This window comes from Pezoporus wallicus, unplaced genomic scaffold (assembly GCF_028554395.1).
Source record: "Pezoporus wallicus isolate ANWC-B61680 ecotype Strahan unplaced genomic scaffold, APGP_CSIRO_Pwel_v1 scaffold_13428, whole genome shotgun sequence".
Lineage (NCBI taxonomy): Eukaryota > Metazoa > Chordata > Aves > Psittaciformes > Psittacidae > Pezoporus > Pezoporus wallicus.
In genome coordinates this window covers 1,685,754-1,708,754 of record NW_026637482.1, presented here as the reverse complement: position 1 = coordinate 1,708,754, position 23,001 = coordinate 1,685,754, and the positions used below count along the sequence as shown (strand labels likewise).

Sequence of the window (23,001 nt, the reverse complement as noted above, 5' to 3'; positions counted from 1 at the left end):
TTTAGCCCATTATGCAGCACAAACTGAGAGGGAAAAGGAAAAAGAAAATACAGAAATCTCATTACTCAAATGCAAAGTTTTATTTTCGTTATTAAGACGAGAGAAAAGCTCAATGACACTCGCAGAATTCCAAGCCTCCATGTAACACACTAGCTCCACACAGCAGGTAGATTTAACTGGATTGGTAAGGAGCCAGGAAAAGAGTCAGCTGAGATTGGGAACTCTCACAGTACCACCAGGCTTTGCTACTGCAGGGTTTATAAATACATATAAACACACTCACATATACACAGACACAGTTCACTGCATTCATAATCTTTACATTTTTCCCTTTGAATTGCCACCAGGTATTTATTTTTATACCGTAACTAACAGGGAAACAACAGATTTTAAAGGATAGCTCTTCATGCATTCACGGGAGCACATATGCAACACAAGAAGTCCAACACCGTATTACGTTGTTTTAATCACCAACAATATTCCTCCACTATCAAAGTGCTGTTTAAGTGACAGTCCTTCATATGAAATAACTGAAGATACTGGCAGTAAGTGGGATTATTTTTAGAATTTTTCCTAATACATTTATGCTTCATCTGCATAGAACAATGCACTTTCTTACAGCCAATAATTCAGAAGGTAAAAATAAAGTTAAATTGAACTATTACTTTCCTTTGTGGCTAGTGATCATCTTACCTACGCTATTTTCTGTGAATATCATTCTGTTAAAGCAACTGGAGGCTGTTGTAAAACCCCCATGGATGGCAGAGAGGACTCCCAGCAGACAACACCATGGGGTGCTCAGAAATGTGACCCCTACCCAGGGTGTTGAGTGATTCTCAGAGTGTGCTCCAAGGAGTTTTCATTTAACTACTAAGCCTTCACACCCACCACCAGTAAACAGAGTTTGGGCTCCCACAGACATAAAATCCCTTGTCCCTGTGTTGCATTAGATGATGTTGAAATAAATTAAGAAACCAAACCAAAAGCTGTGTATCCAAATACAGACTCAAGTGATGACGCATGCCAAACTATTTGAATCTAGAACTATTCCTACATTTATTTATTTCATTTTCCTCAACTTTTGCATTAAGAAAAGATTGCTTTCTTACATCAGCAAGAGAATTCTGAACCTCTGACATAAGCTTTCCAAAATACGAAATTTATTCTCCTCTTCTCCATCCCTTCCCTTCCTAGAAATAGTTGAGGGGAATCCTTCGTTACCAGCTATAGTATAATGAGCACTGAACTGCTCAAAAATCATAATACCATGAAATCCTTAAAAAGCAACTGTTTAGGTAGTTGGCAGCTCCAACAATAGGTTTGAAATGGTGCATTCCAAGGCAAGCTAGCATGCGTCCAGTTATGCTGTTCAGTATCTATGATTTAACAAATTACATTAGATGCTAATAAAATTAAAGCCCCCAAAACCAAAACCAAAACCCCACTGATATGTTCACTTAAGCAATTTGTCTTCATTTGAAAGAAGCAAAATTCTTAATATTTCACTGTAAGTTTTTCAGTTTGTTAAAGGTTTTGGAAAATGTGCTTTCATTGAATGCAAGAAAGTAATGAAAAAACTTAATTAGATTTTTCCCATTTCTCCAAGTCTGGAGATACTTGCAGACAAAGACAACTTGCCCCAAGTGTGGCATTTCAAAACAGGTCATTGCTGCTCTGAAAATAATGCTTACCAATAAAGCTTATGAAATATCTAGTATATGGAATAGCATGAGAATGAGGCTAACCAAGAATCCTGTCTCCGAGGTAATGGTTTGATGATGGGGTTTCTTCTCTCTTCCCTGCTGGCTTCTCCATCCTGCTCCTGAATCCCACTCCACTGACAACAGTTTATCAGGAAAGGATCAGGAAACTGGTCTAGCCCTAATAAATTAAAACAATTTGCTCTTTTCTTTTTTAAAGCCCATAAAACCTAAATAAGAACAATATAAAAGCCAACTGGGTTAGTTCCTTATCCTAGTTCACAGCAAGGTATCAGAAGCTTTGTTGGCACACCAAGGACATGATGGTAGTCTGCAGTAGATAAAAAAGACTGTAGGAAACATGGTAAAGGAAGATCCCAGTATATATTCTTACCACCATCAACCACCACCATCAACCACCACCATCTTAGGGACTGAATACTAGGTCAGAAACTTCAGTTTTTGAGTAGAAACACTACTACTGCTGGAGGCATGCATCTTGTCCACTCTCCATTTGTTGCCCTTGTATGTGTTTGTCACAGCCTGGGCACACTGTGTAACCACACTCAAAATCACAGAACCTCTCTATCGTATGATGTTCACAATGGACAGCACTCAAGATCACTGACGCTGCCTTTTCCTTTCTAAATCCTTCTTGGCCCTAAGAAGAACATAACTGTAACTTGTTTTTTTGATGTCTAGTACTCACAAACGAGTAGAAAGACCTCAAGACAAGACCTTAAGCAACCTGGAATTTTATGTATGATTTAACCCTTGTGACTCTTGGTTCACGCAAATTCACTTTTGAACTTACGGAACACAGTAAGAAAAAAACGATTTCTACATTAAAGTGAATTAAAAATCCATGGGAAATACAGTTTTCAAAGACATATTTGATTGGTCTGAATGAAACCTGTGAAGAGAATAGCTTACTCGGCAATCCTCCTCCTGTCTAGACATAAATCTGGGCAGAGCAGGCAATCTTGGAATCTATCCCAGCATGGAGCTAAAGAAAGGGATCAATGGTAGAACGAGCTGCAGGACTTCAGACCCTTAAATTATCTCAGTTCCTAAATTCTTCACTATTCTTAAGGACAACACAAACACAGGCTCACAGGCTTTCAGAAGCAGAATACTCTGAAGTAATGAAATCTGGCCTATTTAGGCAACTGACTATGCTTCAGATTGACCTGCAAAATTAGGAATTTGGAATAAAAAAAAAAAAGGCAAAAAGCCATGCATAAAAGCATACAGTCTTCTTCCAGAATACAGGCCACAAACTTCAGTGATTTTACTCTCCCCTGCAATATTTCCAGCCGCTCTCCTCCTCTCCCTCCCTACGTTATACCAACAATAAAAGGGCAGAAATTCAGTAAACTATCTAAGTCTCTGGGCTGTATTCCAAGTGCTTCCCTAGTACTCCTCCAGCATTTCTCAGCTGTCTCCATCTGCAAGAGGATAACTTTGTAGAGAGAGCATGTTAGGTCTTTCCTTAGCTGCAGCTTAGTTCGCATCCAGCGAGTTAAAAAGAAGTACAAAACCTACATAATATTTTTCAAGGACCAAATTCTTCCACATTCTCCAAAATATGCATATACAGATCTTCACATTTTTGTAAATAAATGCATGCACACATAGATACTTATTTATATGTGCTCTTTCACAAACACATGTCTGTATTATCCTGCTTTCTTTCCTCTGAACAGTGGGGATGGTAATCTGTCTGTCTAGGGAAGAAAACATAATAAAATCAATATCCTCCTCCTGACAACTGGACACATACAATAGCAGCCCCTGTATACAAGGGGGACCCTGTATAACCCTAACACAAGTTAGAGTTAAAAACTTCACCTCCCTCCTCTAGGCATCTGAAGATGCTAGACAGCTATTTAACCAAGAGCCCATGATATTAGTGCAGCTTAGTTTCAAAATACACAGCCCTCAGCATCAATTCCAGCTTATGGAACCTATCTTCCCATAAACCCAGCCCCAAGCACCTACTCCAACCCCCTCTGGGCTGTGAGTCCACATGCTCTGCAGAACCATCTCATGGTATGACATACGGTGTAATGCATTTCAGGTATCAAAACACATCACCTCCACCAAAGCAGCCTCCTCTTGCCCTGGAACCCAACTGAAGCATCACAGCTCTCCAGACAGCTCAATAAAGAGCCATGAGACCACAGGAGGAGTTTGAATGACTAGCTGTTTGTAACTGCTCAAGCTGGAACCTGGTATGACACCAGGCTTAATCACCTCTGAGAAATACAGCCCTAAGATCCTTATCAACCATAACATTCAAAAATGCACAAAGCACCCAAAATACTTCAGTCCTCACAGCTGTGGAAGTCCTTACACTATGAGCCTCTACTCCTTGAGAAGCAAACCCATGGGAAAGGGACACCAAGTCCTCTCCAAGGTGTCTGAAGTCTTTCAGATGTTCATGTCCGTGCAGATGGAAGAGTTTTATGCTGCTTGTGTATTGCCTTACTGGAAAAACAGAAGGGGGATCTTCTGCTCTTTAACCACAGACCAACTTGAGGGGGTTCCTGCTGCAATGATTCAAGTTCCAAAAATAAAAGGTCAGACAGCAGCTTTTGGGTAAGAAAAGAAGCCCCAAAACCACAAGTGTTGTAAGGAGCTTCACATGAATTAGGGCATGGTAAGGCAGCAGGAATACACAGGGAAATCCTGCAATTCATTTGATTTATAAACCCACGAGTCTCTCAATAATAAAGTGCCTCTAGTTTCTATGCTGTGTGTCAGCAATAACAGCTAAAAGGTGCAGGTTAAGAAACCCGGTTAGTTAAATTAGACTGAAGTCATTAAACTATTATACCAAATTATCTTTTTGAGGTATTCTTATACTAAATGTTAGCGCAATATGATATGTAAAATCTTGGGCAGGCATGTCCCGGAACATGTAATAACACTAAAAATAAAACTCTTGTTAGATTTTCCTCCTCAACTGATAAAACAGCCCTCTTTTTTTTACACACTATTGCAGTAAGAGTTCAAATGAGTGCAAACCAAAGATACTTCAGTACTACAAAGATATTATTCAAGTCCTTGGAAGACGTCTGCTTCTTGTACCGAAACTAGAGATTTTCCAACAAGCCATGCAATTAAATTACAAAATTGTTGCCTGCTTGTGGGTATTGGCTCAGCAAACTGACAAGTACTGCGTGTATCCATGTATTCAGAACACACTAATCTGCCCCATGACTGCAGTACTCCCCCAAATGCCCACTGGGAATTGTTTTCAATCACTTTCAGGCATTTTAACATACTGCGGATGCCAAAGCCCCGTTCTTAAATCTAACATTTTTAGCTGTATAATTTAAATATCCTGAAATCCAAATGGCTTGAAAATTGCAAGTTGACATGGTACAGTAAGTCTCTCAGCTATGAAAAGCTGTGGTTTTGTTTTACCATTTGTAAGTGTAACATTGGGATGTTTTTCAGACATGACATCATTCATACAGGTTCCGGTATTTTGATGTCGCTGGTTGCTTAGCTGTCACACATTTTGATAAATCTTTGCAGATTTAGTGATGTACCACTTCTGTTTTGAAGCACCTACTAAAACATTAAGTTTGATACTCACATAATCAGGAAGTGGAGAGTCATTTGAACCAACGGAACCTCTCAAGGACTGCGTGGCTTGTTCCAGCACTTTGTTGTGTTTTTTAGACAGCAAAGAAAATAAACTAGAGGGGGAAAAAGAAAAGGAAAAAAAATTATAAAATAACTGAGACTGTCCAGTCAGAAGAAATGTTTTATTATATATGCAAGATTTTTAGAATGCAATGCAAAACAGTTAAAGAATTGATTATTTAAGACCTGTGCTAAACAACAACAGAACGTGAATTTGAAATATTCTATACAAAAATGATATGAACAACATTATATGTTCATGGTTAAATTCTTGAAAGTCAAACTGTAACAGAAGGAATGGCATACATGCAATTTTAGTTTGTAACTACTGTGTGTTCACTAAAATGCAATTTTTAAGCGCAGCACCTCATGCAATATATCCTTAAGCATCTTGTGTATTATTAATTTCATTAATCTAATTGCTTAGTACAGGAAGAATCCAAGTATATGCCAGAAGCTTTGGGTATTTGAAGGCTGCCTTTTTGCATTTTACTAGCATATATTATTTTCAAATTTATTTTAGCTTAAGTCAAGGAATAAGGCATTACTTAGCTTTATAAATAATAAAGCATTACCTTAGCTTTATAAATAATCTGTGAAATCAGGGGCCCACATGCATACAGAGAAAAAAACTTTTTTTTTATGCACTTTGAAAACAAGCATGGCAACAGCACTCATAGAGGTTGGTATAATCTTGATATATAAGGAGAATGTAACTTGACTGTAATGGTGAAGGAGAGATGATATGTAAGATGTAATGAAGCAGTGGACAAAGGCCACCAGCTAGTGTTCAGCAGCTTCAAGGAGTCAGATGCTTCCGTAAAGCCACTGAATACCTCAAACATGGGTTTCAACTCACAGATAACACTCCCCATCTTGGTATAGGTTATATATTTGAAGTCTTTCTGTGCTTGTCTTTTTGGAGCATGACAAGACTCCTGTTAGGCTTTTCCAAGGATGACTCCCTTGGTCCTCAGAGGGTAAGAAGGTTGACTTGAGAAATAAGTACCAACAAAATTCACCAGTGCCTGAGCGTGCTGCTCCTGAAGTTGGTTACACTTGTTGCTGGATAAGGAGCAGTGGCAACTCCCTGTTCACTAGATTCAGTCACAAAATATTAAAGCCAGTTTAGTAATTTAAAAAAGTGGCAAAATATTACCTCAGTGTTATATTCTTGATAGCCTAATATATCTTGGAATTAAGGACAGCTTCAGTGCTCGGAAGCACGCGCTTGGAAAGCTTTCCTGCCCAAGAAATGATGCTTAGCATTTGAAGAAGCCCTCTTAATTTTATTTTGGTTCATTTTATTTTATTTTTTTACTTAAAAAAAGATCATTGATATTGCATCCTTCATAGATGGTAGTGGATTGCTTGGAGTATAAGCGCTCATCCCCTCATTGCTAGTCAAGGGCCCCAGGAAAAGGCTTTTCCAACGCTCCTCACCACCACAAGGAATTAGTTAATGCTTCTCAAGACCAAATCCTACCCCTCAAGAGCCAACTCACTAAATTCCACTTCCTCCCGACACATCTTCAGTTAGATATTTTGTGAACAGATAAACAACTTCTTTTCAAAGACAACTTCTGCCATGCTTCAAGATATCTGACTAACCCATGCAAGAGGCCTTGAGTAGGTTCAAGGTTCAGGTAGGGTCTGCCTGCATGAGGAACAGCCTAGAGATGTCATGGCCAAACCAACGTCAGTACCATGGCTGCCCAGCTCCTGATTGGACAAGGACCCTATCGCTTGCGTGATGATAATCGCAACTGGACTGATAAGGCAAGAACATCAAATGAGAATGCAAGGCCTATGAGGTGGTTACGGGTTTAGAACATTTAGTGTTTTCAGGATAACAACACATTTAATGTCATGAAAACCAGAATCTTGTTCTTATCTACAGGCTATCCAATACAGCCTTGACAACACGTGTCATTTCGAATGCCAACCTCCCACTCATTCACAGCTGTTGGTCAAAACTAGCAGGACATTCCCTGTCGAAAAGGGAAGATGTATTAGCAGGCTTTCCACCTTTTCCCCTCTGATAATCTGCTATTGCGTTTGTGGTCTGAAATCTCTGTTCAAATCAAAATTTGGATTTGCGAAGTAGTCCTTGGTCTGAAACAGAAGCACCGCTCTTCCCATCATTGTTATTCTTGAAGGCTCATATTGCAGAGACACTGTCATCAGCACCATCTAGTGCTGTGGAGACAGAATAATCGGTTAAAACCAACCTGGTGATGCTTAGGAGTGTGTGAACAGTAAGAACAGATTAAATCTGGTGTCTGTCTGCTTCAGAAGATACAGATAATTTCCCAAAGAGGAAGAATTTGGAATAAAAAGGATTTCCAACTAGTAGATTCTTCTCCAAAATACATACAGCATTTTGGCTATAAAGGAAATTTAAATACAAACAGTGGCATGAGATCAGGATTCGGAATAGTGCATTTATTAAATACATGTGAAGAGGAAAATGCACATCCACTGGTATTCTGCATGGAACTGCAGTGGCAAAGAGCAAATTTATTTTCTCTGGCAGAAATGTGGAGAACTGGGAAAAAGAAAAGTAAAGGCCTTAAGACTATTTCTTTATATCGTATTTTTGCTTCCTTAAATATTTCCCTGCTGCCCAGAACACCAATATTCAGGTTAAAAAAACTCAACACAATTTTCTTCTTCATAAACTGGCTACCCTTCTCAAAGAACACGAGGAGCATGATGGCAGGGACACGTAGGAAGGGATTTTTCATACTGAGAATAAAACTGTAGAGAACTGCACCAAGACCAAACTCAAAAATAGCTCTGCAGAAACACTACAACTAAACAGAAAATGTCAATTAAGTGATGAATTTGGAGCTGTGAAGGAAGCAGCGCTGCCTCCTAAAATGATGTAAAACTTCACCACCAAGCAATTCTCTTCTTACTCTGCCTCTATCTCTGCCTCTAAAAACCACCTTGATAAATATCAACTTCATTTTTAAAGTATCAGATTTAGTTACAACCCTCAAAAGGCACTTGCATGAAATTTAGCTCATAAATACCTTTCATCATCACTAAATATTGCCTTTTAAAAGAGATGGTTAATTTTGATGCAGTTACCTCTTCAGTGTCTCTAAGTTTCTGGGCTTTACTTTGACTTTTAAAGCATGAACAATGATTAAAAACAGGCAACAATATTTTACAACAAGGTTGTGTCCACCCCCCACAATGAGGTACAAGAGACAAGTGCTAGTTTGTGCAGAGGTGGAAATTAAGACTTTCTCCCAAATTCCCCTCTCATGTCTTAGTCACACTTCCATTTCTGCCCCACTAAAAATCAAGTTGAGATCAAATATAAAGATACAAAGTACATGGTCACAGAGGGCAGCCTGCACAGGCTGACAAGAACATGGATTTTTTGACCAGAATATTTTTCCTCTTTCTTCTCTTCTTCTCCATTGACTGTCAGACAGGCTATGGACCTCCACAGCCCTTCAATTTCACCCATTATCGACATTCTATATCAATAACAAGTTCTGAACAGAACAATTTAAAATTCTTGGTACCTCAACCCAGCTCTCACTCTCAGAAGTACTTATGGATCAGTGTTTAGCAAGGAAAATAACAGGCTGGAACAACGTCAAGATCAAGTTAACAGCTGGCATCCATTACACATCATCAAATCACACCACGGATGAGCTCAACCAACGCGGAAGATTCAAGGCTGAACAAAAGTCTCAAGGTCTTGTGTTTCCGATTTTTAGGAATAAGAAAGCACTGGTTTCTTAACTCCCTCTACACAGATGAAGTTTTTAATTTAACACAAGGCTGAACTTCGATCAATAAGAAAATGATTACAGACTAAACAGTAATGGTTGCTTAAATACAAGTGATTTGATTATGTGTTATTTGCACACACAATAAAATTCAAACCAGTAATATATGAACATAATGCTTTCAAAAAGCCAAATCGAGAAAGCCTGTAGATCAGGGGACAAAAAGAAGAAAAAAAAAAGAAAAAAGTCAATAAGGGGAACGCATTTAGCAACTTAATTTCTTCATCGTCCACCCAAATTCACAAGCCAAGAATCATGAACAACACAAAAAAGTGTTCTGCAAGTTCGGCAGAAAGTCTGATTTACAGCAGATTGAAACAGCTCATTAAGTAGACTTCTCACATTAAAAAAAAAGTAATGTATAGAATGGAACTCTTGTAACTAAAAATTAGAAAAAAGGGGAATTAAAATAAGAAGTAAATCCAAAGTTGGAATTTGCAAAAAACTAGACCTTTCTAAAAGCTTTGGACCACGAGAAAGGAAGGGACTAGTGCACTTTCTTTTAAGAAACTATATAGGATGCCCCAAGATAATGACATGGCAGTTAAACCTGAGCATAACAACGGAACAGTGATTGTGAGACTCATTCAAGGGACAGTATCACTGGCATCGATAAACAGACCTTGTCAAGCACAATCAGCACAAGTTCAATGAAACCAGAAATAAAATAAAGCATAACAGTAACCCTGTTGTGATGGGCGTCTAACCATCATTTATATGACAGGCATCCTGTGTGCAGATTTCACAAAGATGGCTTGGAAACACGAATGTTCAGAAAAGAATTGGGTTAGTAATTATTAAACCAGAAAACATACCTCTCTATGACATGCTCAAGAAATTATTTAATGGATTTGAGAAAAGATGGATGGATGATTTGACCAAAATATGAAAATAGGCACATGGAGAGAAGTATCTTTATAGAGAACCCTTCAAGCTATTGGAAGGAGAAAGAGTTACTGAAACAGAAACTAAAGCACTGGTTCTGTGGGCACAGCTCTCTTAGAGAGGTGGCTGAAACCAGGCTTGAGGTGCAAAAAAATTCCTATTTACACTGTCACAGCAATGGCGTAGAGGAGACAAAAATCTGGGAGGAAAGAAGAGAATCTCAATACCAAAGCATGTGAGTTGAGCTTAGGCTGATGCTATGACACAAAGAAAGAGATGGGAGCCTGAAAGAAAGGGGCACTGTCAGAGAGTGGGAGACAAACTGAGCACCTTAGCAGAGGAAGGTCAGGTCAAGGAAGGTCAGATAATGATTGGACTCCTCCGAAACCCAATCACTAGTGAGCTTCTCAAGGAGGAAAATTTTCCATTACCTAGGTATTTAGAAACATAATTTATTTGAAGCTTGGAAATTCAGATGTTCTGAATCTTTTATCCTCACTGTCCTTGTTCAGAAGCATACCACAAACAAACTGAACAGCACACAAACACAAAACACTATCTGGTGATGGAAAAAACCAGTTCCACGGATCAAAAAATTTGATGATGAATGTTCTCAGACAATTCTGCAATACTCCGTGCTGTTCCTTCTCTCTGCTCTCATATACGTGCCAAATGTACTATTGTTCTCAATTTTAAAGAACTAAATGTAAGCCCTAAACACCGAAACCATGTTATGCAAATACTCCTTAAACAATAGGGTTTTACAATGCCTGCATGAATGCCACATCATATTAGAAAAAACTCCTTTATATAGCAAGGTCTAAAAATATCTTCGTTTTGAAAGCTGACATACAAAAGTTGAAACCATACCTTAATTCCTGTACATGTAAGAAACACTTCTTGGTTTTGACCTATTTTTAATGTATTACAGCAAAAAAGAGAGCACTATGACACGAGAACTCTACACATGCACTGGATAAGATGCCTGCACTGACATTTATTTCCAAGCAGAGGACCTGAATCACACAAGAAGCCACATCAAAACAAATGCACTATGCTGTTTCATGTGAAATACAATAAATGTGTTGTACTACAGTCCTAGATGGGGGGACTGACTGCAAGCAAGTGTAGTAGGTGCAGTTGAACAGCTTTTCTGTGGGTGACGGAGAAGTGCTCTGTAAGCACTTAAGGAACCAGGCCCAGGGAGAAATCCATTTAACATGAATAAATGCAGAAAAATCATTAGAGTCCCCAAATGCCCATGTCTACTGAAGAGCCCCTGAGGCATTTTGTGTTTGAATTATCCAAGCTGTAATAATACATAAATAGAAATAACAAGAGACAATAGCCATGGAGAATTCCCAAGGGTTATTCCCAAGTGCTCCATGGAGGGACACTGTTCTTACTTATTTAAGCCCAACTTTAATGCCTGGGAGACATGTGGGATAACCAATTATCAAAATGCTTAACAGATAAAACCCCTGAAGTGTACTTTATACCTTTCTATCTAACCTTGTAAAGTGAAGTGTGACTAGCTTCTGCTGAACAAAGCTTTGCTATATTTACTATTAGGTCCTTCTGGCTTGTGGAGATGATGTGAAATCAAGAGACTTACAGTGTTGAGTCTTCACAAAGGTCATGGATGAAAATAAAATGGTTTGTATGGGCATCACTGATGGGCCTATTCACCAAAAGTGTATTTAAAGGATCAGGAAATGAAAATAGCTTCTCCCAGGTAGTAAAAGGTCCACATGATTCTGGTATTGCCATGTTCTGACTTTGCTGGTTGGTGATCAGACTTCTGACTTTTATTGTCTACAACTCTGCCTTCTCAGCCACATGAGTTTGTGTCGCCTTGGAAACAGGCTGTGTGCCTCAGCTGCCTGCTATTTCAGGGCAAATCCCAAAGCATCACAAATTATTTTAACCCAACTCTGGTAAACAAAGGATTGCTATCCCATCCTCCTGTTAAACAGCAAGTTTTAAACACCATTCTTTTAATTCTACAGTCCTAAACTTGAACACAATAAATTAAGTACTTCAAGAAAGCTTTACTTCAAGACAAAAGCTTCTCATTAATATTAATGAGCATCCTTTTATCTGCCACTGCTTACATATGAACAGGTATCTATAATTCATGTGTTACAAAGACATTCCAAACTGTCTCCTAAAGGAATTTTCTTATTAGTAAGTAGAAAAACACGCAGTTGCCAAACACGCGTGCCAAAAGTATATACGCAAATTCAGAAGCAACCTAGAACAATTAATGGAGGCTTTGCATTAATAAACAGGATTTTCTGCTAAAATGTAATCAAAAAGAAACGAGAATAAAAAATGGAAGCAAGGAATTTGATGTGGTGAGGCAGAAATAAATATTTATAAAAGTAAGCTGAGAGTTTAATTTGCAGAAAGAAATGTATTTTTCAACTGAAGGCATAAATTGTTAGGCAGCTCATGGCCACTTTCCAACAAATGTTGGGAAATCGATGCTCCTATTGCTAGAGAAGTAAAAAAACAGCAGTAAAATCCCTCCCCAGTATAAGATAATTTCATTCCTTTTTTATGGCATGCCAAATGTGCTTGTGATTCCACTTAAAAGACAGAGTCATGCAGGGATGAGGAGCAACACCTAGAAACAACATCTTCCTAACTCCATGTTGTATTAAAGTATAAACTCAATTACCAGCCTGTATTAAAGTATAAACCCAATGACCAGCCTGCAAGCTACCACAGGCTGAAACCTCCCATGCAAATCCTACAGGAGATGCTTCTTTTGATTAGACATTTGTTCTATTTTTCTCTAACAGAGAGTAGCAAGTGGTAAAGTAAATTCAGGAAGGCTGAAAGCTATGGGGGGGAAGACATATGTAGTCCAGTAAAAACAGAATACATATTTGTAAAGCTCAGACTAATTAAAAGGTTTACTCTGAGCTAAATAACCCTGAATCTCCCTTAGTTGTCTCAAGGAACTTAATTCCTTTCCATGTTCTCTGTGTTTGTACTGTTAATATTTATAAGAATACTGAATGGGCAGAGTATACAATAATTCCATTTCATCCACTTGCTCGTAATTCAACAGGGTAAGTGTTTCATAGCTGCTGGGAGAAGACATTTGTCTTGAATTAGGACAAAACTCTGTGGGTGAGAATCAGAGGAAATTGCTGGAGAAAGCAGCCTGAGCAAAACTCCCACCCAAAAACCCAAAGACGGACTCTGAACAATGAAATGACAAGAAAATTAAAAAGATAGCACTACCATGCAACCAAAGGTCCAACTTTTAATCCTTTAAACAGCTTTCATTTAGCATGGCTTTGCTCAGACACACTGGGTATGCATGTACATAGATATTTATACAATTTTGGGTCATTGCTACACTTAAAAAGAAAATTGCTGTGCCCCTCTGTTCTCATTCTGGCAGGAAAGAATCTGGGATCCATGTTAGGAGTTAATGGACTCATTCCATATGCAGAAAATCACAGGGTATGTGCATGGCTAACAGCCCTCTTCAGGCTAAGACTCAGGCAAAACGTGAGTCTTGAACCACACTTCTGTCGCCGAGAGTCCTCACCTCTGGCATTGCATGTCAGGCTAACCCTGTCGTTACAGCAACCTCGCTCAGTGCCCTTCAGTGCCCCATCACAGTTAAAATTAATAGTTCCTTGCATTCTCCTTAGAACCTTGGAAATAATATCATGGCTTTGACCTAACTTCAGAAAACTGAGCTTCAATATTGAAGCAGCAGAATGAGAAATGAGCTGCCAGGAGGACACATTATCATGCGGTTTTGCCTTACGCCTTCATTTCCTTCCCCACTGCTTTTCTTCAAAGCCCACCCCTAAATGTCTCTTTGCCATTCTTGCTCCAAAGGAATGAGTTTTATTGTTTTCCTCAAGGCCAAGTAGGACGGGGCTTGGAGCAACCTGCTCTAGTGGAAGATGTCCCTGCCTGTGGCAGGGGCAGAAAATGGATGAGTTTTAAGGTCCCTTTCAACACAAACCATCCTGTGATTCTACAATTCTATGACCAACATTCTCTTTGGTAAGGTCCTTCCTGATCTTAGGGGCGTCCTCCTCCCTGCACGGAGATAACTCTGCTAATGGTCATGGAAAGCCTCCATGTGCTTCTTGGTAATCATTATAGTTAAATTACCCTGTTGACATAAAACCTCTGAAATTTTAACACACTACAAATGGTTTTGGAAGAAATAAAATCCATGGGACCTGTCAGGACTCTACAGTAAAGCTGCTGCTAAGGACTTTACAGATATGATCAGAAATTCAAACCAGACATAGGCATCACAGCAAAAACATGGTCCCAAATATAATCTTGGTTGCAAGGACTGCCTCCTGCATAACAATGAGGTCATTTTGATGAGAAACTTGAGCCGGCTTCAGTGTGCACTCACAGCCCAGAAAGCCAACCATATCCTGGGCTGCATCAAAAGGAGCGTGACCAGCAGGTCAAAGGAGGTGATCCTGCCCCTCTACTCTGCTCTTCTGAGACCTCACCTGGAGCATTGTGTGCAGTTCTGGTGTCCTCAACATAAGAAGGACATGGAACTGTTGGAAAAAGTCCAGAGGAGGCCACGAGGATGATCAGGGACTGGAGCACCTCCTGTATGAAGACAGGCTGAGAAAGTTGGGGCTGTTCAGCCTGGAGAAGAGAAGGCTGCATGGAGACCTCATAGCAGCCTTCCAGTATCTGAAGGGGGCCTATAGGGATGCTGGGGAGGGACTCTTCATTAGGGACTGTAGTGACAGGACAAGGGGTAACGGGTTAAAACCTAAACAGGGGAAGTTTAGGTTGGATATAAGGAAGAAGTTCTTTACTGTGAGGGTGGTGAGGCGTGGGCACAGGGTGCCCAAAGAGGTGGTAAATGCTCCATTCCTGGTGGTGTTCAAGGCCACGTTGGACAGAGCCTTGGGTGACATGGTTTAGTGTGAGGTGTCCCTGCCCATGGCAAGGGGGTTCAAACTCGATAATCTTAAGGTCCTTTCCAACCCAAACTATTCTATGCTTCTACAGTTCTATGATTCTAGACCTGTAAAACCCCATAATGAAAGAAAATTTTGAATGCTAATGCATTTGTATCTGTAGATAACTTCCGTAACTGCTTACAGTTGGTAGTCATTTTTTTAAAATCCAAATACATATATACTTTCTTTTCTTTGTGAATCTCTGAGAAACTGTTACGAGTACCACGGGATCTAAAAAAAAATCAGTAATTAAGGAAATGAGTATTTTTTGTCTTCCGGACAGAGTTTAGATGGCATGAGCTCAGTGTGCCCTGAGGCCACAGAGGGAATAAAGACAATGTAGAAAAACAAAGTAGTGAATAATACTACATTCACAACAAAACCCTAATGCATAGCCATAATATGCATAAAAATGCCTAAGTAAAGATTTTGGTTTTGCTCTGAAACTATGATACTGAATTAAAACTTCACAGATAACCTTAATCTATTATTCCCTAAACTTCAAGTGAAATTTTGATCAAGCCGTTATTTTTTCTTTTTAATGCACTGGTAAAACACAACATATTGAGTGTATCATTCAGAAGAGTACCTCCATCCATGCTGTACTAGTGATTTTGGCCCAAAAAATCTAGTTTTAACTTCCAGGCAAGCAAAATAGTTTATAGTTTGAGCTGCACTCCTAAAGAGCCAAAGTCAGATCAGCAGCTTGTTCATTCCCCTACAACTTCACCAGGCAGTAATTCAGGATGTTCCCTCTTGATACACAAACTGCAGTTCCACAGGCACATGTATTCAAACCAAAAAAATACAGAATTTCAAATTTTCAGATTTTACTTATGCATTTGTTTCTCAATAAATCATGTTGGACATGAAATCCACTGATAGGAAAATACATTGAAAGGAATGGAGAAGAGCGCTTTCTATTGGAAGTGTATGGTACTTTATCGTGAACTCAAAATTCATACTATAACATCTGGTCTAACATACATGTATGCATGTGTACAGATACACACAACCTCCTCCAAAATAAGTATTTGTTGGAAATACTACTTCTGGCAGCAAATAGCACTGATATGCAGGTATACAAACTTTGAAAGCAACTGAAATGCTTAAAAATTTTTAGAGGTTCATCAAGGTGCTACTACTTGAAAAAAAGGAAAAAAAGAAGAAAAATGCTGGATAATGTCAAATAATGTAATATATAAATATTTTTCAACACCAAGACCAAGATTAAGTTTAATCTCTATTACTAAACCTTTCCTGTAAAAGCATAACAGCGCTGTACCTTAAAAATAAATACCACAAGCAAAAATTGTCTACATTCTTCACTGTAATGTCAACATCAATCCTCTTTGTTGAATTTCTGTGGATTCATGTACCCAGACACATACCTGTGAAATGTAGGCAGTCATAAATAAACCTCTTTCCAAAGGAAAATTCATGTCAAAATAGATAGGAAATAAAAAAATAGGTCTTTTCATCCTGAAAAATATCTGCGTCACTGAAAGAAACATTTATCAAGAGCACTATTTCTTTCATTTTTTTTTTTTTTAGGGATGTTAATATCCAGTCAGAATCTAACAGCAGCGGATGCTGAACAAAACAAGGGATAATGCAGCATTTCGTAAGAGTTCAATTCACTATGGAAAAAGCTACAGTTAATCATCCACATGGAGGTTAATTTGGCTTTAGGAAGCCCTAGCTTGCCCTTGCCCAGTTCAGTACAAGCGCTGTGCCAACGTCCTGGGAAGCCAGCCCATAGCATTTTCTTAATTCCTGTTATTCAACATTTTTCTTTGTTTTCCTTATTTCTCTTTTCTTAGTAGCTACAGCCTTTGTACAGAATCCATGCCCTTCCTTACATATGTGTTAGAAATTACACCAGGGTCTTTCATCTGCTTCATTTTATGTGTATATTTATTATGAACAGTAAAGCTGACCTTCCTAACACTGCACCCTAAACCTGAAGTTCAGTGATTTTCTCCCTCTTGTTCTACAGCTCTTAAAATACACCCGTAAAACAGTCTATGCAAATGCAGAGCAAGGACCTGTAATGCTTACAGACAGAACTCCCGGGTATGTATGAAGAACACACCATGGTCTTCCGCATCTACAGAACATTTTTAGAAATACATTAGAGACAGTTTGAAATGCTCTACACTACTCATCATTGTAGGAAGATGACAGATTCAGAACAGATCATCTGGAAGCCTTTAAGGAAGGAAAAATGTTTGGAGTACTGAATTTGCGCAGCTTTTGTCTCCATCACCAGTACTGCTCTCCCAAACGACAAACACGTGCGATCAAAATCACCATGGCTCACAGCAGGAAAAGGCTTGTCAGCATCCTGAAGGAGCTCTGTCTTTGACCAGCCCTTCATCTTTTATAAGAATACTTTCCATATTTAGCAAAGCATCACGTCTGACCCATGTATCATTACCCAACCTCGACAGAGCTAAAACGTAATCGTGTTTCTTCCCTGTAGTCTGCCTGTCAGGGTTGTTAATTTTTGTTTTTCAGTCAAAAAGGTGTTACAGACATTGTGGCTAAGATCTGGAAACATCACATGGGCATGAAGAGCCCTTAGGTAAGAGAAAGCAGACTTGAAGCAGCAGTTCAAAGTTATTGTTTGTTACATTTTCAGTAAGAAAAAGGTTATTCCCCACATACACTGCCATCCTAAATTACCTTATTCTCTACTGAATTTGTCATTCTTACAGAGAGGTTATTTTATTGCCTTCAGACAAACACACTCAGGTCCTGGGATTGGTGGGAAAGCTGATAGAGATTTGATTTAATGATTCATTTCAGCATTCTTGCAGTTGTGCAATATTTTTCCATCTTAAAAACCAACATGATATATATTTTTTTTAAGTCCCAGTCCCTCAAGATGCACAGTAATTAAATTTAGATTGTCTTCAATTTATTCGAAAATTAACCTCATTCCCATAGAGAAAAGAGGTTGTGCTTTGCACTTTACCTCCCACTCAGTTTTATACATCTTATTCCCCTGTGTAATACTTTCTGCCTCTATCAATTCAAAAATCCTCCCAAATTCCTAAAAAAACCCCAGAAAAACAAAAAAAAAATCCCACCCTCCCCAAAATGTGTTTTTAAAAAGGCAAATTTCTGTGATGTTTCAGGTCATTCTGTTTTTCCCGAAGCAAAGGAAACAGTTCCAAGAACTCAATTAGTATGATGATAGAGCAAACACCAACAAATTTCTATCCTATACTGTACAAAAAGCAAGTACAACGCTCATTGCTTGGGATGCTGATTCCTTTCCACCTTGGGAAGCAGCAGACAAAGCCAGAGCGTGGGAACAAATACAAGTTGTATTTCAATGGGATATTATGGAAGAGACACAACATAGGTTTCTAGGCATGTTGTGTCATACAAGTACCTTCCTGAATTGAAATTTATCCAGCTGACAAGCAAAGGTATGCAAAGATGAGTTTTCACAACCCTACTGATGCAATCTGGATTAATTTGATACCAAAACTATTCTGGATACTAAAGCAATTTGCAAATGTGGTCAACTATAGAAACAATATAAAGGTGCTTAAATGAAAAATCGAGATAATTGTAGTATTCCCAAATTAAGCAAAATTGTGACAAACTGATGAAGTCAAGGCTCAGTAAGGGGACAGAAATCTGGCTGAATGGATGGGCTTAGAGAGTGAGCGGCACAAAGTCCAGCTGGAGGACACTCATGAGTGGTGTATCCCATGTATGGATTCTGGGGTCAGTGCTCTTTCACATCTTCATTAATCATAGAATAATATCATGGTTTGTGTTGGAAGTCAACCTCAAAGCTCCTCCACCTCCAACCCCTGCCACAGCTCATGAAGCTGAGCAAAGGACAGTACTGGATCCTGCATGTTGACCAGCTAGAAAGCAGCCTTGCAGAAAAGGACCTAAGAGTCCTGGTGGACACCAAGTTGAACATACACCAGCAGTGCACCCTCATGGCAATGAAAGTCAATGGCACCATGGGCTGCATTAGGCAGAACGTTGCCAGCTCATCAAGGGAGGTGACACTTCCTCTCTGCTCAGCACTGGGAAGCCTTATCTGGAGCACTGGGCTCTCCAGCAGTGCAGATATGCACGTACTGGAGTGGGTCCAGCAAAGAGACACAAAGATGATTAAGTGATTGGAGTGTGTGACCTGGGACTGATTAGCCTAGGGAAGAAAAGGCTCAAGGGGATTGCAGTGGATACAAATATCTGATGGGAAGGTGTAAAGATGACGAAGCCAGACTCAGTGGTGCCCCGAGAAAGGACAAGAGGAAATGGACACAAACTGAAATACAGGAAATTGCATTTAAACATAAGGGAAAAAAAACGCAGCAAGAACAAACAAGTTACCCAGACAGTTTGTGGAGTCACCATCCTTGGAGATATTAAAAATGGACACAGCCTTGGGCAACTGGCTCTAGGTGACTGTGTGTTGGGCAGGGGCATGGTCATGACAATCTCCTCCCAGCCAATTTGGTGACTCTTTGAAATGACCATGAGCACAGTTGAGACAAACAACAAAATGCAGGCAATGCTGCCTGCTGGAAATAAACACCACGTCAATGTAGAAGCCAAGCAAAACCACAGCTGCGCTACAAAACACTTTGGGAAACACAGAAAATTTATTTTGGGGTAAAATCCTACAGCAGCAAAGGGATGGTTTGGTGATTAACTAGAAGAATTCAACACCAGAAAGATCCAATTTTATTTATTTATGAGTTTTTAATTTCTGCTGGGTGAATGCTGCAGAGAAAGCAAGGAATTGTGTCTTTTTGCACTTGGAGGAAAGTAAATATCTATATTGAATTCTCTTAAAACTATTCTGCAAGACTGAGGAGCAATCACAGCAGAGCTCACAATAAAACTCCAAATTAAGAAAGTACAACTCTTTGTTTGACCATGCTCTACCAAACGCATAACAAGAACTTCTGTGGCGTCTAACAGCCAGTAGGGTTGATATTCACCTTCAGTAGAGTAGACGCTCCTGGGAGGCTCACTTCTTAGTAGACCACTAATGTGGACTGCACTTCAATCTATGCAAGATTACAAATAAGAGCTGATTTTTCACCAACTGGAAGTCAAAAAAACTATCAAACTATTGAGGACAAGCAATTTCCCTTGGAGGCACCTTCTTATCCTACCTACAAAATTCTGTTTTCCTCTTTCATAAAATATTCTGATAACTATTAAGTAACATAGATGAGCTGCACGTAACACACCTAGAAGTATCTAAAGTGGTCAAGTATGTGAGGCAGGAACATTAAATGGAAACTTGAAAATCTTCTTTCATTACTGTACATGTATTGAACTAGTTTTCAACTAGGCTGACGCCCCATAAAGCTTTTCCAGCGTTTAGAAGAAAAGCCAACTGCTAATCACTGTCCTGGAGGTTACACTGGGGCTGCAGGATTAGTCATCTTTGGAAACCACTTGTGGTTGTTCTTATTTTCCTCTCCCACTGCTTTTTCTGATCTGTGGCTGGTGCAGTGGGAGCATTCTCATCAATGTTTTCTCACAAGTTCAGCTTACAAACACGAAAGAACAAAAACACTTAAGAATAGCTCACAGCTCTCAACCCCTACATCCTGCTGTAGAGTGGGGATCCAAACCCTCCTTACACAACTTAAATTAATCCTTTGGAGGATTAGAATAAAAAGCTGACTAATTCCCCTCCTCCACTTCCCCCCCACTCCCCCCTGCGTTTCTTGGCCAACTAGGCTGTGGTGAGGGATGGCAATACCAAAATGGGAGGAGAAATAACACTTATTGTAGTCGGATACCCTGGCAGTGATCAAGGCCAGGTTGGACAGGGCTTGGAGCAACCTGGTCTAGTGGAAGGTGTCCCTGCCCGTGGCAGGGGGTTGGAACTGGAGGAGCTTTAAGGTCCTTTCCAACCAAAACTATTCCATGATTCCATGATAAATAGTCCTTACTAACTCTGCAGATCTGGAGTGTTTCAGGTCATTGCGATCAGTATGGATGCATCTGGATGACAGTTTCCAAGTCTTTAGCAGCTATACCTCTGTTAATCAAGTCTCAGTGTTCCCTGTTCCTTCCATCCATCCCCTTTCCTTCCCATCCTGCCCCATGTCCAGAGCCAGGCCAGGTCTGCAGGACTCTCCAACTCAGAGGCTCTGCCTTCATTGCAATGTTCTTACAACACCTCACTGGTGGCACTTGCCTCTTTGCCGGAGAATCACTAACTTAAGCTGAATGGCTGGGCATCTGAGAGATCACCCAGAGCCACTCCAGAAGGAGAACCACAAGGATGATGCTTCTAATCGCTTACATTGGTAACAAATTATAAATAAAGATACTATTTAAAACAAACAAACTTTCCCACACTGATGCACCTTGGAGCTGCAACTAATTAGGAAAATGGAAACTCTCAGGTATTTTTACTAAGCAGTTCTACCCTGTGGCTCCTGTGCAGAACATCTCTGCGGAACATATCAAAACACTTGCTTTGAGACAGTCTGGGCTTACTGAAAAAAATCGGAATTTTACTGAATCAGATTCCTCTCTTGGACTCATCATTTTTAAACTAACATAGCATTATGCATCCTGAAGTCAGCCGGTACATCTAGCACAACGAGGTGGACTTCAACAATCAACCCAGAATCTGCAGACTACTCAGCCACACATTTTATGCACCATATCCTGCTAACCAAATCACATTTCAAGTGAAAGCTACCTACAGTATTAAGAGTATGTTGTGAGGTTTCCTTTTTTAATTTTTTGTTTTCAAACTGCACTATTGATTGTTGGGTTTATTGATTAAAAACTACTGCTGAACTAAAATTTTACACATTTTATGGATTGGGATACTTTGCATGCAACCTTAAAAGCCAAGCTTGTCTCCTACTGATAACATAAATCTCTTGTTGCTTCTGTTCTTCAGAGTCCTTTGCCAAAATTTCATTCATCCCCACTGTTCATATGCATGATTTGAATCCCTTAATCACTTACTTGTCTCCAAGAGATGTCTGCAAAGTTCTCTGAAATATTTTAGTATTTATGGCACTACTCAGTTCGAGGTAGACACCTAGATGTCTCTCTGTATGGATTAAACACTTAATTCTCAATTTATTGCAAGATGCAAATACTTAAAAGGAAAAAAACCTGAAGTATACATTCTGATGTTTAACTACAGTCATTCTGGTTGGAGCACCTTATCACAGTTACCAACTGTGGCAATTCTAGCTGCAGTCAGTACTTTCCACTAGTTCCATCAGCACTTAAGGAGTGCTGGAATCACAGCTACAGCCTGTTGATTGCAACGAAAGCGCATGATAAAGAGGACTTCTGCATAAGCCAAAATGTAGCTTTGGTGAGAATCTGTGCTTCAATTTAACAAATCGGAAGATGTTTCGAATCAGTAACATATGTTTGTTATTTTCCAAGTGAATAATTTTCTATATTTAGACAATAATTACACATTTTACTAAGTTGCCTTCACTAGTCAAAGTTCATGCAATGCTGTCTGGGAAACCAAAACAGACAACAGTGCATCACCAAATGGACAAAACAGAGAATAATCCATGCTGCAGTCCGTGCTGCCAGTGACAATGACTTATTGAAGCTGCTGGAGAGGTAGAGGTGATGTTCTGCACCTTAGCAAAGCCAGCAGACACTACACAGAAGCTGAACCTCAGTAAGGCTTTTTGGTCTTGGACTGACAGAAGATTGGCTTACGTGAGCATAAATTCTTTCTGCTTTCAGCTAAAAACTATTAAATCATATTCAGTCTGACATCCATTTTATTAGCGTTCTCCTGAACTCTTCAGGCAAGCTATAGAGTATTTCTCTTTATAGTTTCCAAACAATAGCTTATTTACATACTTATAAAAGAATAAGACACCCTCCACAATCCTGATTAATTGCCAGACATTACGTATGAGTGCAAAACCCCCAAACTCTGAACATACTGCTACGATGGAAATGTGTGAAAGT

The 23,001-nt window shown here is 39.4% G+C and overlaps 1 protein-coding gene across 11 annotated transcripts in view; it reads right to left on the bottom strand.

Annotated features, from left to right (window-relative positions):
• The window catches only part of DYM (dymeclin), a 224,266-nt gene that overhangs the window by 62,249 nt on the left and 139,016 nt on the right, over positions 1-23,001 (bottom strand). For all 11 annotated transcript variants that reach the window (XM_057405672.1, XM_057405680.1, XM_057405676.1 and 8 more), the window contains one exon: positions 5,308-5,410. In XM_057405672.1, coding sequence (XP_057261655.1) covers positions 5,308-5,410 — 103 coding nt within the window. The remainder of the gene's footprint in view (positions 1-5,307; positions 5,411-23,001) is intronic.